Raw genomic sequence first — 18290 nt, forward strand, 5'->3', positions numbered from 1 at the left:
GCCTTTGAAGGAATCCTCGGGCTTTGGGCTCACCGCTGCCAGCATGGCTTGGGAACGCCTCTGGCCCGGCGATTTGCTCCCGGAGCAGCCGCGTTCTGCGGGGTCGAAGTCCCAGGGGCGCCTGTGTTTGTGTCTTCCGTTAGGTCACGACGGGGCAGTGAGCGCCGTGTGCTGGAGCCATGACGGCCGGTGGCTGTTGTCTGCCTCCCGGGACGGGACGCTGCGGCTGTGGTCACTCCGTGGGGCGGAACTCGCGTTGTGTGCGGTAACGGGCCACCCCAGCGCTGGCTACGGGTTTCAGTGCCCAGCCCTGCGGCCCCCGGGCCGGCAGTCACAGAGGCGGGCCAGCGCCTTCATGGGGCCCGGGCTGGTACCCTCACCGGGAGCGTGGGAAACGGGTGAACCGCAGTTGCTACGCACACCCACGGTGGTCAGTGCGTCAGCATCTTCGTACGTGTGTGCGCGTGCGCACTCACACGTGTGTCATGTGCACACATGTGTGACAGCCATGCACACACATGGACACGTGTGCACTTGCACGCATGCACCCTTACCTGTGAGCATTTCCACGCGCTTAGGGGAGACTGTTTGGAGACAACGGGAGAGACCAGAGGGCGGTGGTGATGACGTCACAGCTGAGGCGGGAGAGGGAGGTGACCACAGGGCCGCGCCCCCACGAGTCAGGTCGGGAGCGGGGGGACTGCAGATTGCCCACGCTGTGGTTAGCATTTACCTCCTGCGGGTGTTACTGTGGAAGGGGGATTGGGTCCTAGGAAGACTAGCCAGGAAGGGAAGTCCTCAGACCGGGGACTCCGGGACAAGGCGTTTGGGAGCAGCTTCAAGGGGACGGGTCTGTTTTAGGGCCGTTGCCACTGTCGTCTCCCACATGTCGCTGACGCCTCAGAACTGTGTTCCATGGTTAATATTTATCTTTAATAAAATTCTCACTACTTAATAGGCTCACTGCCAAGTATCAATTTTATTTTAAAGTTTTTAAATGGCTGGGATTCAAAATACTCATTACAGAAACATTTTAATCATGTGACATCTTTCAGAAGTAGTCGGGAAGAAGAAACAAAATGGTGAACCGGTTCTAAGGACGTGTGTCCACGTTTAGAGTGGATGTGTGGGTTGATAGGAAAGAGTCTCCGTGTGTGTCTTGTCTGCCTCTGTTACGTTGGCCGTGATTACTGATTTATGTTCCAGGGCAAAGATGTGTTTTCCAAGCCCGTTCGGTCTGCACAGTTTTATTACATAGACACTTTTATATTGTCGTCTTCGGGCCCCGAACTCCAGCTCCTCAAGTACCATGTCGACACTTGCAAGGATGAGATCCAAAGGTGCGTAGCCTGCTCTTCGGTTCCTTTCCCTCCATGGTCGGGGGGAGCCGTGTTTCCTACTGGGTTGTATGTAAATAGAGGGTTTTCATTTACACATGTTGTGCAAAATTGAATCACCTCACCGCAAGCTGCTGGTGAGAGCCGAGGGATGGGCTTCTCCCTCCTCAGAGCTCGTCTGCAGTGCCGCACGCGGGGGCCTTGGTGTGACGAGAGGCCCCGGGGCTTCGGAACATGGAACTCTTACCGTGGTTCAGCAATGCATCTGATCGATATTATGTGGGACGATCCTACTGTGTTTGTAGTGAAGTTAAAACAGGAAATGTTTCATACACACACGCACGTGCTAAATATACGGACGGAACACCTGTTCACAACTCCCTGTGCAAATGTTAACATTCGTTTTCAAATTTTTTAAAGAAATAAAACATTATGGGGGTAATTAGTGGCCTGCCTTCCTGGGCCAGTTCCCACCCCCTCTTTCCTCTGCTTTTTTTTTTCCTTACCATGGTAAGTGTAGCTACCATCTGTCACCTTCCAGGGTACCCAGTACTGTTCACTGTATTCCCTGTGCTGCACTCCCATCCCCGGGACCCATATGTCATAATCCCCCTCCCCTATTCTGCCCATCCCCCCACTGCCCCCCCGCCCCTCCCTCCTGCCAGCCACCAGTTTATTCTCTGTATGTATGAATCTGTTTCTGTTTTGTTGTTGTTATTCTTTTTTTAGGTTCCACATATAAGTGAGGTCATAGGGTATCTGTTTTTCTCTGACTTATTTCACTTAGCATAATACCCTCCAGGCCCATCCTTGTTGCACATGGCGAGGTCTCATCTGCTCTGATGGCCGATCAGTATTCCACCGTATATATCTACACCTCATCTTCTTTATCCATTCGTCTGTCCGTGGACACCTGGCTGCTTCCAGTCTTGGCTGTTGTAACTTTCCTCGTGTTGAGATTGGTGTGTTTGCTTCCTATCCATGGTTTATATTTGCTAATGCAACACACCTTTCATAATAATCAGGATTCCGTTTCTGAGGTTTAGCCGTGCCTGTGAATGTGACTTCAGACTGTTCGCGGCAGCTGTTATGAAATTCTATACAACAGGTACGTGCCATAGCATCCTCACCCATCCTGTTGTTGCCGGAGATCCGGCTTCTTCCGACGCGCCCCGTGCTCTAACCAGTGCTGTGCTGGATTTCCTTGTGCACGTGTGGACGTGGGACCGTGCGGGGTGATTTCAGGCTCGTCTGCTCTGTGCCGGCAGCGAGCTGTGTGTTGTACACACAGTGAGGGTGGGTTTTGTCTTTCTCTGGAGGCTGTCTGTCCTTGTGTCCTCTCTGCAGGGGATGCCGTGCCGTCTTCCTTCCTATAACTAAGTACCTGATGGTGGTGTTTCATGTCAGCCTGGAGCTGAGCCGTCTGGAGGGAGGAGGCTCACAGGCTTGAGGACTGTGTGCCCTGCTGTCCTGCTGCTTTTCACTTGATGATTTCCAGGTAGCGGCTCTGGCTCCAGGCGTCACATCCATATTCTTACAGCAACATGAAGGGGGAGACCGTGCTGAAGCCGGCAGGCGGCGGACCCCTGGGAGCATCCCAGGCCCTTGGGGCTGGGACCTGCCTTAGGAACGTGCAGGCAGGGATTTGTCAGAATTTATAAACTGGGCAGATTGCTGCAAGACTTCCCTCACCCATCAGACGCGTGGTGTCACCCCCACATCAGCGCGTCTGTGCTCTTACTGTGGGGCGCGTGAGTTTGAATGGGCTCGTGTTTCTGGAGTCTGAGCGCAGGGTCTGTCTTGCGAGTCACTGTGGGTTCTGTTTCATCCCCGGTCCCTTGTGCCCATCGGGAGATCTGTGGGCAAGTTTTCAGCTTAGTAGCCTTATTGGGTAGCTTTTTAAGTGTGAAGGAGGAACACACATGGCAGGTGCCCCCGGATCTCAGCCAGAAGATTGGCTTACTCTTAGGTCAGCCACTTGGCCAAGAAACATGTGCTGAGGCCAGGATGGATTTGGCTCAGGTGTGATGTATCCATGGGGTCCCAGCTGCTCCTCAGCAGGACGCAGGCGCCGTGGCCGAGCAGACAGCAGAGTGCCCAGGGCTCCCTGTGGCATTACCCCTGCAGCCTCCTGGCCCCTGTCTCCCGAGGCTACGGTGTGGCATCATGTGCCTGTTGCGTCTTACTAGCCTGCTTTCCACTGGTGTGAGTTTGGGGCCAGGTATTAGGAACTGAATGGTTACTGGTTGTTGCAAGCCTGGTGTTTTTAATGTCTTCACATTTTTGATAATGCAGTTCCTTGGGAAGAAGTACTGTGTTTGCAGACTACTTCCGGTCCAGCAGCCAAAGCTGGGGCGTGGAGATGGCCTTCACGCCGGATTCCCTCCAGGCTGGCCTTGCACGTGCTTAACATGGCCCTTTGCAAGCGGTCTGACCCTCCAGTGGGTGGTCGTGTGCAACCTGGGCGGCCTCACCTCCTTCTGTCTGGGGAGATGCCCCATGGAGGTTGTTGGAGAAAGGCCCTTCCCCAGGCCTGCTGCTTGCTTGGGCTATGGCTGCCTTCCCCACTTAAACGCCCCCATCAGCTAGGGGTGGGGACTCTTGGAAACTGGCAAGGCTTCAGAGGATGCGACGCCAAACCTCACACAGGCCGCAGGCATGAGCGCCCCTCAGCAAAGCTGTCTGTCCCTCGGGCAGGGCTTCTGCCGGCCCCGTCAGCGCTTGCCTTGGCCCTTCTCCCCTGCCCATCCCTTCCCTCTGAGCTGAAATGGGCACGTGGCCCACTATGTCACATGAATACCTGTGCCTTAAATGGGGACTGTCCCTTCCCCCGTCCCACCTCACCGCCATGCCCTGTGATTTCAGCTGTGTGCGTTCTCCCTTGGCTTGCGTGATCTTTCTGACGTGCCTCTCCTGGTCTGTGGTGTCCGCAGAGCTTCTCCGTGGCTCTCTCGATGAAACGGCTGCTTTCTGCTCCATGAACCACCTACTGTATGATCCGTGCAGTTTTTCAGCAGGAATAATTTGTGGGATCTTTGCATTGTCACTGAGCTTCCCTTCAAACCTCTCCTGCGACGCAGCTCCATCTGTCCCTCGAGTCTGTGTGGGTGACCCCCACATCGCCGTTGCCCCAGGACCTGCTGAGTCACGACTCTGGATGCCCATCTCTGTGCCTCCCCTGCATATATGGCCCCAGGCCCCCATGCAGCACTCACCCCCTGTGGAAGGTACAGGTTGATGGACTGCTCATCCTCCCTCTCAGCGCCCAGCAGGCTCAAGACACGGAGCCCTCCCGGTGCTTTGCGCCATCCCGCACCTGCTCCTGCCCCCCTGGGCCACCCCCAGAGATCTCCCCTGGGCCTCCCTGGGCCAGGATCACATTGTAAGATTGCTAGCGGGTTCCTTTCCTTTATAAAATTATTGTTAGGGATTCTTGAGGTCGTATGTTTATTAAACCAATACTAACTGCTTATGTTACCCTTTAGAAAATATTAACAACATTTGTGTTAATGGAAATATAGATAATTTATAACCGGTTGGAAGTCTTCTTAAGTATACATAATTATTTTAGAATTAGGAGAAAAATTTGCTTTCTCATAGACAGGAATGAATTATTTGGGGATTTATATGATATTTTTTCATGAAGTTTTCTTTCTTTTTTTAAAAAAATTTTTTTTTATTATGTTAATCACCATACATTACATCATTAGTTTTTGATGTAGTGTTCCATGATTCATTGTTTGTGCATAACACCCAGTGCTCCATGCAGAACGTGCCCTCCTCAATACCCATCACCAGGCTAACCCATCCTCCCACCCCCCCTCCGCTCTAAAACCCTCAGTTTGTTTCTCAGAGTCCATAGTCTCTCATGGTTCGTCTCCCCCTCCGATTTCTCCCCCTTCATTCTTTCTCTCCTGCTATCTTCTTCTTTTTTTTTTTTTCTTAACATATAATGTATTATTTGTTTCAGGGGTACAGGTCTGTGATTCAACAGTCTTGCACAATTCACAGTGCTCACCATAGCACATACCCTCCCCAGTGTCTATCACCCAGCCACCCCATCCCTCCCACCCCACCCCCTTTTCATGAAGTTTTCTTAAAGGAAAATTTAGAGTTTCCTAAAGGAAAATTAAGGTAGCTGACTTATTCCTTCGATGTTATAAAATATAATTATTCAGTAATATGAAAACTTTCTTCATATTCAGCTTTTTAATGGTAGAATGCTTAATTGTGGGAGAGAAACAGAAAGATCAATTATCTTTATTTTTCTTTCAGATATAAACAGAAGAGTAGGTGCAAATGTGTCTTCAGGCTTCCTATGACTGGTATGACAGAGATTACCAGTTTATCAGCTGTAAACGACTTCTATTCCTGTATCCTTGCCTCTGCTCTTGGTTTTCACATCCTGAGCGTCACCCTCCCAGCAAGAGCGTCTGCCGAGGGCCCAGGCTGCAGGCGCCATGCTGAGCACCAGGACTCAGGGAGCTCACATCTTCTGCATAATTATATGTGTAGTGATTTCATCTCAGTGGTGAAAAGAGCTTCAAAGGAAAACTAGACGTGGATGCAACAGAGCATATGACATACATGCAACAGAGCATCTAACCCAGTATTTCTGGCCTGTAGTTTATTGTATAATATGTAGTAATTTAGTACTTTTTAAAAATGAACTGCTACACGTATGGTGGGTGGTAGCCTTCCATTAATGGAAGTTTGCCCCAGCTCTGTGGAGGATGGCAGAAGTTACAGCCATAATGCTGAAGATGAAATTGAGTCTAAAGTTTATTTTTTTATTTTTATTTTTTTTTAAAGATTTTATTTATTTATTTGAGAGAGAGAGAATGAGAGACAGAGAGCACGAGAGGGAAGGGGATCAGAGGGAGAAGCAGACCCCCCACCGAGCAGGGAGCCCGATGTGGGACTCGATCCCGGGACTCCAGGATCATGACCTGAGCTGAAGGCAGTCGCTTAACCAACTGAGCCACCCAGGCGCCCCTAAAGTTTATTTTTTGACTTTTTTTGGCTAGCATCATCCCTTTTAATTAAAAGCATCGATTTTGATTTATTTAGAAGAAAAGCCCTGATCTTTAGGAATTCATCTTATAAAATTTTAAGTTATTCAGAGGTCTAAGTTATGTTCTTTTGAAGAGTTTTATAGTTGAAATTTCAGAAGGACTGATATAAGGTATTAGAGGTTCTAGTGTATTTTAATTAGAAATGTGATATTTTTATGCTAGACCCTTTGGCTACACACACAACACAACACTTAGCAGAAATGTGTCCTTCTGAGTATTCTGGCCTTGAATGGTGGTTTCTGCATATTTCAGTGTTAGCACTGGGTTTATTATCAAATCTGATAATCTTTCTACCATATTATTTTTATTACCATTCTATTGATGACAGTGTTCTGGGCTGAACATGGGAGGTTGGATAGTTCTGGTGGTCACATGAACCCTAAGTTCATCAACTGCCGCTCTTGTCCCACGTGTAGAAGTGAGCGATGCTTGGCCAGTGGTATGCCATGTGGGAGTTGTGTGCTCTCGTGCGGCCGGCTCTGGGCGGCACTGTCCACGCTTATGGTTGCATTGCCTAATTTTACCTTCAGACCTGTCTTCTGAGCTCAGTACCCGTAGATTCAGCTGCCGTTCCATCTCTTGATTGGGGCATTTCCTGGACACCTCAAACCCCATTTCACTGAAGTAAGACCTCTGGGCCTCCCGCCTGGGGGTGTGTAGCACCTGGGTCTGCCCTTGTCCACGGCCCAGCAGCTCCTGCCAGATGCCCAGGACCAGAGGGGGAAACGGGGCTGTGAGCACAGCTTCTGTGGAGCTTCGGGCGTCGTAGCCGCAGTCATCCTGTGTGTCTTCCGGTGCATCCCAAAAGTACTAACAGAATACGCGGGGCTGCTCATTCCCGGTGATGGACCGTTGAGAGGAGTTCCCTAACTGAGTCATTGCAGATCTTGTGCTCACAGCTGGCCGGAACAGGACTCTGGAAGTTTTTGACCTCAATGCAGGTCGCAGCGCAGCCACAATCGTAGAAGCCCATCCACGGCCTGTCCACCAAATCTGCCAGAATAAAGTGAGTGAGCTGTCGACAGCACATATCATTTGTAAAATTGTATGTCTAAGCATTTGACTCGTACAAATGCCTGATGCAAGTTTGTACCAGTGCTACCAAATTCAATGCTAATTTTTAGTTATCAGTTTTCTAAGCCTTGATGTTTGACCTTAGAAGATAGTTTAATATCATATGGAATGTTAATTTTTGTACTTTGGTCTTTGATTGTTTCATGGGCCTATTTTTCAACTTTACTAGTAATGCATTCACACTTAAAACTTGATGGAGGGTTTGGGTGTTTCAGACACTAAAGGATTGAGTGAGTCATGTAGATCCTCCTGGAATGTGAAGCAGCCTTCAGAAATCAATAGTTTTTCTTTTTAAGAAGTACCTACTCTGTTTTGATGGAGTAGTACTTTAAAACTACCCACAGCTGAGGGTTACAGACTCGAGATTAGAGGAGGTGCTGTTTTGACGAATTCATTGTCTCATAGTTTAGTTTAAAAGACACTTTGCAAGCCAAAAGGCATCTAAGACATTGTGAACAAAACTTCTGTTTTTAAGACTGCAACTACTTTTGATATATTTGGAATGACTTTATGATGTCTTCTGAAATCTGCATTATGATTTCAAGGGAATCATTGTTCTTTGTTTTCTGGGTTTTTTTTAGAGGGAGGGGCAGAGGGAGAGAGAATCCTAAGCAGGCTCCACCCCTACCGTCACCACCATCACCACCATCACCAACACTATCATCACCACCATGATCACCATCATCACCAGCATCATCCCCACCATCATCATCATCACCACCATCACCACCATCACCAACACTATCATCACCACCATGATCACCATCATCCCCACCATCATCATCATCACCACCATTACCACCATCACCATCATCACCAACACTATCATCACCACCATGATCACCATCATCACCACCATCATCCCCACCATCATCATCATCACCATCATCATTTTTTGTGTATGGAAAGTGGTTTGTCAACATTTCCATTATAAATCCCTATTTTCTTTTTCTTTTATTTGTTCTGTTCTTTATTTCTTTCTCGGATTTATCACAGAGCCATGAAAACTTCATCTAGATGAAACTTGGTATGAAAATCTGAAAATCTCAGTCTGATAGTTGTTTTTTCCATTTGGTTCCATATTTGTTTTAAATTGTTTCAGCTGGTTAAATTGGAAATACAAAATACAGTTTTGGAGTTTTAAATGCTTTTTTTTTTTTTTAAACTCAAAAAACATCTTTTTTTTTCATTTAAAAAAGTATTTAGAACACATAAAACAAGGCAACATTTATTCTTTCGTCTTGTCTTCCGGCGCGGGGTCTGCGGGTGGCTCCTCCACTGTGGCACTGTTGCTCTCTGAGCTGGTGTTACTGTCACTGGTCCCCTCCTCAGCCATACTGTCCACCCCCTCCTGCCCGCTCTCCTTGTCCTCAGGAGTAGATGTGCCTTCTTCACCATTCTGTTGGCTTTCCGTTGCTTCTTCAAGGTGTGTCTCCTCTGTCTCCATCGGGATGCTCTCGTCGTCCTTCTCCTCGCTCTTACTAGCAGCTTGCTCTTCCTCAGGAACCATGCTGCTCTGACTGCGTTCAGCTTGCTCTGCGGCTTCTTTCTCTCTTTCCTTCTGCCGTTTTCGAGCCTGTTCCTCTGCCTGTGCAATTTCAGCGGCAATTTTTTCCATGTCCACTTCGACTTTCAAACCGCACAACCTTTTAAGTTCATTGTTAAATGAATCTGTGCTTTCCAGGAATTTCCTCTTCTTTTCCTGGTGTCGCTCCTCTATTTGAAGAAGTTCAGCTTCTAGTTTTCACTGATGAACCATAAGGACTGGACCTGTCGTTTGAGGACCTGCATTCTAGCTGTTGTGACAATTGACCGGACGTCTGGCACCACACTCTCACTAAGGATTTCACTGATGAGGCGGCGGTTTCTCTGGAAACGGGCGGTGGCTGTGTGCTTCATTGAGAAGCCATCACCATAATCGTCTGGATCTTCAGCAGGCTGAATGCTCATGTACGGTTCTCCTTTCTCCATGCGAGACTGTCTCTGTCGACTTTCTTCCTCTAAAGCAGTTTCTGCACGACTTTTTGCATTTATGTAAGCAAGGTATGCGGGGGAATTATGATAGGCCTTCATAGATTCATTGTACTCTATCTTTTCTGCTTCGTATTCGTTTAAATATTCTTGTTTTTCTTCATCAGTGAGATCTCGCCACATGCCACCAATAATCTTGCCAATCTCCCACAACTTTAGGTCAGGGTTGGAAGCTTTTACTTGGTCCCAGACCTTTCTGCTGTACCTCATGTAGGGCATCAGCGGCTTATCTGGTGGCTTTGGGGGTTTTGGAATCGTAATACCAGAGGATGCCGTGACCCGGCTGTTGGTGCCCGGGTTCCCTCCCAGCCTGTAGTTGTTGTAGGCGAGATGACTGCATGGATTGTATCCCACAAACCCTGGTGTGCTGGGCATTTGTGTTGCAGGAGCTGGGGTGGGAGGTGGGGCATAAGATGGTCTTTTTGACATTTTGGAAGATTAAGTTCTCAGTTCCTTAAGAATGAATCTGAGACACCGTGGGCAGAAAAAGCCAAATGCTTTTTACTTATAAAAAACAAAACCCTAGTTTTAAAATAATGGTAAAGATAATTCTTTTGAACTAAACAATTTTCTCATATTTTCAAAAGAAGTCATTTCATTTTGAAAAACGATGTGATGCTGTTTTTTCTGACATCTTGGGATTTTCTGTTTCCAGCCCTCTGTTCCCATTTCATGGTAGAAGACTTTTAAACCTTTTGCATTCCTTACTTTTCTCTGTTGCAGAGATTAAATAAGATAATGCAGGTAAATCTCTTAACATATTCTCAGTTCATTAAATGACAACCATTCTTCCTGTTTCTTTAAATATAAATTTATGAAGGTTGGTGGGCGTTGCCTTAAAAAGTCTCTCTTCTCTGGTGCACCTGATTTCACACAATCCCTTTGTTCCTGTGAGTGTTAAGGATAAATGCTCGAGAATTTGCTACTTGCAGTAGAAGATCAGAAGCTGAAGTAAGAAATTGCTTTCAAAGAAACTGTAACACAGAGGTGGTAGGTGTGGACCTGGGTCATATTTACGCAGAGCTGACTGTGGCGAGTGCTGTCACATGAGATGAGAGTGTGGCTGCGGTCAGGAGGACAGTCATTGTGTCCTGGGAAGACTGGAGAAGGCTGCATTTGACGGGGACTCCACCTTGTCACATACTATCAGACAGAACTTGATTTTAGGAGGGTTGTGAAGATACATAAAACAGACAGGTTGCCTTAGCCCAAGCAGTTAGTGAGTTTGGGCTAAGAGCCAGGTGGTTCCCGTGCCCCGTGTGTCCTCACAGCCTGACTCCCATATGTAAACCCACGGCATGAACACCACGAGTGTGCCCAGCACTGCCTGGTCAGCACCCCCTGTGCACTCTGTCCGTCCGTCCTTCTGCCCTTGCCGCCACCCCAATCTGCTGTCTCCACAAGGGTCTTCCTCAACCCGTCACACTCCCACTGCTAAATACAAGTGACCATCTCAGTGTCTTCCTTCAAATCCCTCGAGGTTCCCAGTAACTCTTGGGATAGAATCAGACTTGGCCTGCAGGCCCTTGGGGCTCTCCTGTCTCATCCCTCTGTGGACTTAGGTCTCAGGCTGGGCTTGTGCGGGAACCTGGGTTGCTAGGCCCAGGCCCTTTTCTTGTGCCATAGATGGCTTCTGTGGGATGCATTGAGCTCTGGCGACGTTTAGCTCCTGGGGGGCACTCCCCAGGACAGGAGGAGGCATCCCCCAGTGTTTGCCATCACACTCTTACAGGTGCACACGCCATAGCTCACGTGTGCTGCGTGCTCCCACGTGCCGGACATGATGTGCTGAGCGTGCATGAACTCTGTCCCCAGAGAACCCTAATGCATGGATGTGGGAGCCGAGACATGCAGCGCCAGTTCCCTGAGCTGCGTCAGCAGTGATTGTGCGTCTGGCCACAGAGCTCCCGGTTCAAACCCCAGTGGGGCGCTGTGGTCTGGGGGCCTCCGTGCTGCCTCTCTGTGTCCAGGCTTGGGGCTTCCCCACATCCTGATAACGAGCCTACTGAGCAGAATTGTGATCCTGTCACTCCACGCCTGCAACACTTCACCACGGCGAGCTCTTGGGGGATGGCTGAGACCGAGCATCCCGGTGCCTGCCCCTTTGTCCTCACCACTCTTGTGGCCTGGACCAGATGAGGACATGCAGGCACACACCTGTGCACACGTGTGTATAGGTGCGTGCACACACATGTATGTGTGGGTGTGTGAGCATGTGTTTATCCATGTGCGCATGCATGTGTGTGTATGCATATGCATTAGCCTAGTAACGAATTCATCTAAATGTATCTGTCAGCGAGTCTGCACCTGGCGCCGTCGTGAGCCCTGGGGTACGTGTGTGCAGGAGTGAATTGGTACCCTTCTACGGAAAGAAGTGGGTTCCCACAGCATCACATACCCTGTGGGGGACCCTCTCTGAGCAGGTGAGGCGGGCCGCAGGTCCATGGGGTACGGGAGGGAGCCAGGGGTGCCTTGGGAGGGCAGCGTTCAGGCCCATGTGGTGAAGCCCAGGTGCGGGTTGTAGTCTCGGCGCCAGCCGGGCTTCATTCCAGGTACAGGGCAGCCGTCGTGAAGGCTGAGCGGGAAGGTGAGGGACGGCACGGGTGCCTGCGTGGGTGTGCGTGCGGGAGGGGCCCAGACATGGAAGTAGCGAGTGCGCCCCGTGGTTCCGGCTGGAAGGCCAGCCCTGGGGAGGACACTGGTGCTCTGCAAACGTGTGGCGCTTTGTGAGTCCCCCCGGTGGAGGGGCAGGCTGGCGAGGGAGGAAGGGCTGTGCTCCCGAGCAGCAGCCCAGCTTGCGTGGATGCCGGCCCCCGGCGGGCGCTGCGCCCACAGCTGCTGCCCCGGCGCACGGCTGCTCCTTCAGCGGCAGGTGGCTTCCCGGGCCGTCCGCTCAGGACCTGCCGCGGCCCCGCCGCCTGCCCGGACCCCGGCTCTGGCGAATGCGGGAGAGGCTTGGGGCCCCGGCAGTGCCGGTGCGCGTGGGCAGGGGCTTAGGACGTAGCCTGTTTTCGGGCGCCGTGTCAGGCTGGAGGTGGCCCTCCTGAAGGATGTGCGGGTCTCTGCGTTTTGGGGGCCCTAACGGACTCCTGGGCAGCTTCTCCCCAGACACACAGTGTCGACAGCATTGTCAGCGGCCGGCGCAAGGCCACTGTGGTGACGGGACGGCCTTCCCTCCTCGGGGACACGGTGGCCACCCCGTAGGTCCCTCTCACAAAACCTCTCGTCGTTACGGGTTTTCGTGCATTTGCTTAGGAAACTGCTTAAAGTTTTTTCTCCATTAAGTAGCAGTGTATGTAATGACCAAACAGTAGCCCGATCTACCTCAAATTGATGTGGCCTTCCAGTGATGACTGTGATATTTTGGGGATCATTGTGGTGTGCTCTTGGATGAGAGGTGTTGTATTAGGAAAAATAGTCCTGAGGTTTTTTACTGGTAAAATAACTGGTTTTACTTCCTGAAAATACACTTCTGAATGGTGTATGGTGGGAGGGAAGGGAAGGAGTGTAAGGTTCCAGACGCTTACACTGTGTTCTAATAGCTTGTTTTTCTAAAGTTCTCTTAAATTTTTGTTCAGTTGCACAACATACATCAAAGTGTTCTGACCAACCGCAGCCGTATGGGAGCTGCTACCCAGCAATGCTCATGTAACACAAATCCTAACTGGCCCGAATGCCGTATTTCCAGTAAAACATAAAATAGATCATTCCGAAGTCACACACCAGTAATGCTCTTTTGCAAGCTTCCCACGCACAGTCTGAAAACCACCTCTTCTGGGGATTGCCCCGCGATCGTTGTTGGAGAAGCAGACTGTCTAATTTTATCACATTCACAAGAGTACATCAAAAATTGAGCGCCATATTTTCCTATTTTTAAATTGTGTTATATCATTAAGTGGTTTATTTTTACAATGAAAATACATAAATCTTTTATGATTTACTGATCTCTTTAAAAATCATAGCTATTGTTTTTTCTTTATATATAATGAAAACTTGACTATTACTTTTTTCTACGCCTGAATAAGATATATGCATTTTTATGATGTAAATACACAATGCTATATAGCTAATTTGAATTGAAAAATTAAATATGTAATGGTTTAAATAGTTTTCTAATGAAAACATTTCATCACACAGAAAACTAGGTTTTCAGCAATAATGGTCAGTGAAATCCATATGATTGCCTTAAGATATATTACTTTATTATCTTTAGATCTTGTATTTTTTTTTTAAAGAGATGAAATGCTTGTGGGGACAGACACAATTCTGCTCTGTATGTTTCTGTCTCCTTTGATTACCACAACTGAATTTGGTGTGACTCTTTCCCAAGTACGCATCAAAATACGTTCTGGACTGTGTGATGGCAGCAAACTGTTGGTATCTCTGCGCTACCTGATTTTTATTCACATTGTAGGAATGAATCTAACCCATCTTTACGCCTTTGCAGTGTGTGCAGTGAAGCCTATGAATTTCCCTCTGAGTCCCGCTGTAACTGCCTGCACTGCTTGCGGCAGGTGCTGTTTTTATTATTCAGTAGTAAACATTTTCTAATTCCCATTAGGACTTTTTTTAACCTAGACTTTATTTAGATGTGTGCTTTTAGGCTTCTACATGTGTGAGCTTGTTTTTGGTAAACTTTCTGTTACTGATTTCTAATTTTATGGCATTGTGTTTGGAGCACGTGATCTATATGGCACTGATTGTCTTCTACCTGTTGCGATTTTTGTATCTATTGAGAAACTTGGCTGTGTGGTTGATTTTTATGAGTATCGTATATGTGTGCGTGAAAAGAATATGTTCTCACCCACCACTGGGTACGTGTTTGCATAGGTGTCTATTGACCCAACCTTATTTATTGTATTCAAATTATTCAGGTTTCCTAATTTTTTGTACTCTCGATTATTTTTTTTTAATTAGAGAAATGTATTAATACCTCTCCCTGTGATTGTAATCTTGTCAATTTCTTCTTATAATTCTATTAATTTTTGCTCTGTATAATTACAGGCTGTGTAACTGGGCATATTTAAGTCAGACTTCTTACGTTTTCATTGCAGTGTTCCTTTTATAATATCTATAAACTATTTTTAATGAGGTCTTATTTGCCTTGTATCTATTTTTTCTAGTACTTTTGCAATCAATCTTGCCTTCTTTTATTTAGTATATGCTATTTTTCTCCCACCCTTCACATTCAGCCTTTAAAAGTGATTTTTTTAAAAAATTTTATTTATTTATTTGAGAGAAGAGAGAGAAAGAGAGCATGAGTGAGGGGAGGAGCAGTGGGAGAGGGAGAGGCAGACTCCCCTCTGAGCAGGGAGCCTGATGTGGGGCTCAGTCCCAGGACCCTGGGACCATGACCCGAGCTGAAGGGCAGACGCTCAACTGACTGAGCCACCCAGATGCCCCTAAAAATGATGTTTTAAGTGTTTTTCTTGAAATCCAACTAAGAATCTCTTCTTTTTTTTAACTTGTTGAGTTTAGTCTGTTTATAACTGGTATGCTTACTCACACATTTGATCTTATTTTGTGCATTCTCTTCTACATTAAAAAAAAAACTTCTGTATTTTCTATTTATCATGGATTTTCTTTGCTTGTTCATTTCTTCTTTCTTAGCCTCAATTGGATTGATTGAAAAAAGGTTTTAATTCTCTTTTTTATCCCTGTGAATGCTTTTGGTTTTTTACTGGTTAACTTCAAGAAACTAGCAATGTTGTAAGGTATTGTAACTCTGCCTTTCTGTTAAACTCGATCTGTGTCTCATTCCTAGACTCAGTGCCTTGCAAAGTGCTCAGTGTTTAGTGGATGATCTCTGGATGTTTGTTGGATGTCTGTTGAATTGTTTGGATGGTATGAGTTATCAAGGTGTCTTGACCTTGTGCTCGTTTGTGGACTGCTAAGCTATGTTGAATTGGTAGCTGGGTGACTATGAGTGGATTCCTCTGTGTCGTGTTTCTCACCTGAAATGGGTATAAAATAGTTTACATCTCATAAATTTGTTAAGAGGATGAAATGTTCAGTGTTTAGAATGCTGTTGGCACAGAGTTAAGACTCTCTCTGTTAGTTTGCTATTGAGTCTATGTACACCTTCATTTCCTATTTGTAACAGAAGAACAGCCTCGAGGTATGTGCACACTGTGAGGGTACGTGCTTTCAGATGTACTTCAGTATATTTTTCTTAATAATTTGGATATTCTTGGCATGGAAGGAAGATGGACATTGTTATGAAACATATAATGTTTGGGTCCAAAAATGGTTCTGTAGGTGGAGTGCAGTTCAGCTCCTTCCAGGAGATATTTTAAGTCGCTGCGGCCTTCCTTCTGACTGCAGCATGAGGGGAGGTGATGATCAGATCAGAGGCAGGTCCTCAAAGGGACCCCAGCCAGGGACTGCACGGAGGCCTTAGGGTTTGATAACTGGCAGATTAATAATTGACCTCAAACTTCAAATGCCCCATTCAGGGCATCTTTCAGATAATTTATTGAAGATGGATTATGATCTATATTTAAAAATAAATTCTGGTATATTCATATTGTAGTCTTTTGATCTTTTATTGTACTTTTATAACTCTTGGTGGCATTTCATATATAGAAAACATACACTTCCTAAGGTCAAAATGTACCATTAGTAATTATTCATAAGGAAGTTTTTGGAGGCCAATTCTGAAATTGTTATAAATAAGAAAAAAACCTCGTGTCAATTTCTTACTTTAGATTCACTGTTGTTAGATAGCATCAGTATAATGTTTATTAATTCAGCCTTTAAAGAACACATCTTGTTTCCTCCCCTTACAATCCTAGGGATCATCATTCACGACCCAACAGCACCAGCTTTATAACCTTTTCGCCACCACAGCCACTGGGGATGGCATAAAGCTGTGGGACATGCGAACCCTGAGGTAAGGCCCGCCCTGGCCTGCAGGGGGCGCACGAGACATGCTTCTGTTAACAGCTCCTGAGGCATGTGGCCTTAGTGTCTGTAAACTCAGTTTGATCTCTTTTTTCCGAATACAACAAGGTTGTGGTGAACCTACTCATGCTGAGCCATCTAAGAAGAGTATGATTTATACACAGAACAGGTCACACCAATTTGGAATGCTAACGTAAAAGGTGCTGGTCTTTGCTAGGCTTGTGCCTTGTGACCCCTGAGGGTCAGATATGCACAGGGAGGTAATGAGATGCTCATAAACTACAGTGATGCAAATGCATATATGTGTATGTTCCTGTTCTCTAAAAAAGATAATTCTGTTATGGGGAATAATCACTAAATATATAACGTAGATAAAAAAGTATCATCAATATTTGTGCGTATGCACACTTACAGATGGCAAGGGCAGAATGAACAGTGTCTCTGCTCTCCTCTGTAATCGCTGAGCGAATATAAAAGCCCCTCTGATGTGTGAGGGCGTGTTCCCTGAGCCCTCTCCAGGTGGGGCTCTGTTTGGCATCGTGGACCCCCTGGAGCCCAGCCATGTGCTGGTCAGCGCTTGCGAAGGCTCTCCTTGGGCGGCTCTGGCCATCCCCAAATAGGAGATTTTCTCGGGAAAACCAGCATCAATAAACAGGTTGTATATAACACTTTGTAGCGGCACCAGCCTTGTTAGAGTGTTGCACCTCCCAGAAGTCTTTGAATCACTGATCCAAATAATTTATCATTTGAAAATGTTTGTTCTATATTTTTAAAGATCTTCAGAATGACCTGCTTGCCTTTAATTACTCACACGTGAGCATGCTATCTCAGTGCTGGTTTGCTCATTGTTGGGAAGACAGGCTACAAGTCAGTGTCTTTGCCCTAATTTGTGTTAAAAATAAAAAATCATTTTTTTCTCCTGATGTTTCTTTTTTTCCTATAGATGCGAGCGCTGTTTTGAAGGACATCCAAACCACGGATACCCATGTGGGATTGCTTTCAGCCCTTGTGGACGCTACGTGGCTTCTGGCGCGGAGGACAGACATGTAAGTGCCGCCGCGGTGTGTCGGTTGGTCTTCAGTCATGAGACCCTAGACTCATTCTTGTGGGAACTGGTTAATGTTGTCGCACATGAGGATAAAAATCTGTTTTAATGAGAATAATGTGTGCGCCATGAAAGACCCTCATGCATTAATTTTGGTGAGGCATGATTATTTTTAAACCCCAGTCACATGTTAGTTTATTTCTTTATTCATTTATCAATCATTGCACAAATTGCCTCCCATGTAGGAATTGCTGCATGCTGCATTTTCTGTGAATCACCAGGTAACAACACTAATGAGTAAAATACCAGATCAAAGTATTTAACTGGGAGTGTTCCTTTTTGGTATCTTAGGGAACAATGTACTTATTTTATTATTATTATTTTTAACCTTCCAAAGAAGTGCCTTTATTTATTCACAGGGCTTAGGAAGGGAAAAGGCTCTAGAAAAAGGGAATTTCAGAATAGGCCCTGGTGCAGGGAGGACTTGGCAGGGTCCAGGCTGCCGTCTCCTGTGCTTCCTGGTGGTCACTGCCTGGTCGTGAGGACGTCCCGCATCTCTCGGTGGCCAGTTTGGGCCCCAGTGAGTGGCCCTGATGACTTCTCAGCCCCCGCCCAGCCCCCCCAGGTCAGCCCCCCCCGTCAGCGCCCCTGCCCAGCCCCCGTCCAGGCCCCCCGCTCAGCCCCCCCGTTCCGCCCCCAGCCCCCACCGTCCAGCCCCCCCCGCCCAGCCCTCCCCGTTCAGCGCCCCCGCCCAGCCCCCCCCATCAGCGCCCCTGCCCAGCCCCCGTCCAGGCCCCCCGCCCAGCCCCCCGTCCAGCCCCCCGT

At 47.4% G+C, this 18290-nt stretch overlaps 1 protein-coding gene across 7 annotated transcripts in view; it reads left to right on the forward strand.

Annotated features, from left to right (window-relative positions):
• The window catches only part of WDR27 (WD repeat domain 27), a 132116-nt gene that overhangs the window by 45250 nt on the left and 68576 nt on the right, over positions 1-18290 (forward strand). For 4 of the 7 annotated variants that reach the window (XM_032407454.1, XM_032407456.1, XM_032407457.1 and 1 more), the window contains exons 18-23: positions 144-265; positions 1207-1340; positions 5613-5710; positions 7297-7418; positions 16312-16409; positions 17364-17466. In XM_032407454.1, the coding sequence (XP_032263345.1) occupies positions 144-265; positions 1207-1340; positions 5613-5710; positions 7297-7418; positions 16312-16409; positions 17364-17466 (677 nt within the window). The other 3 variants (XR_004299935.1, XM_032407458.1, XM_032407459.1) reach the window with 3 other exon arrangements.

The sequence above is a fragment of the Phoca vitulina genome, unplaced genomic scaffold, assembly GCF_004348235.1.
Source record: "Phoca vitulina isolate PV1807 unplaced genomic scaffold, GSC_HSeal_1.0 scaffold9, whole genome shotgun sequence".
Classification (NCBI taxonomy): Eukaryota; Metazoa; Chordata; class Mammalia; order Carnivora; family Phocidae; genus Phoca; species Phoca vitulina.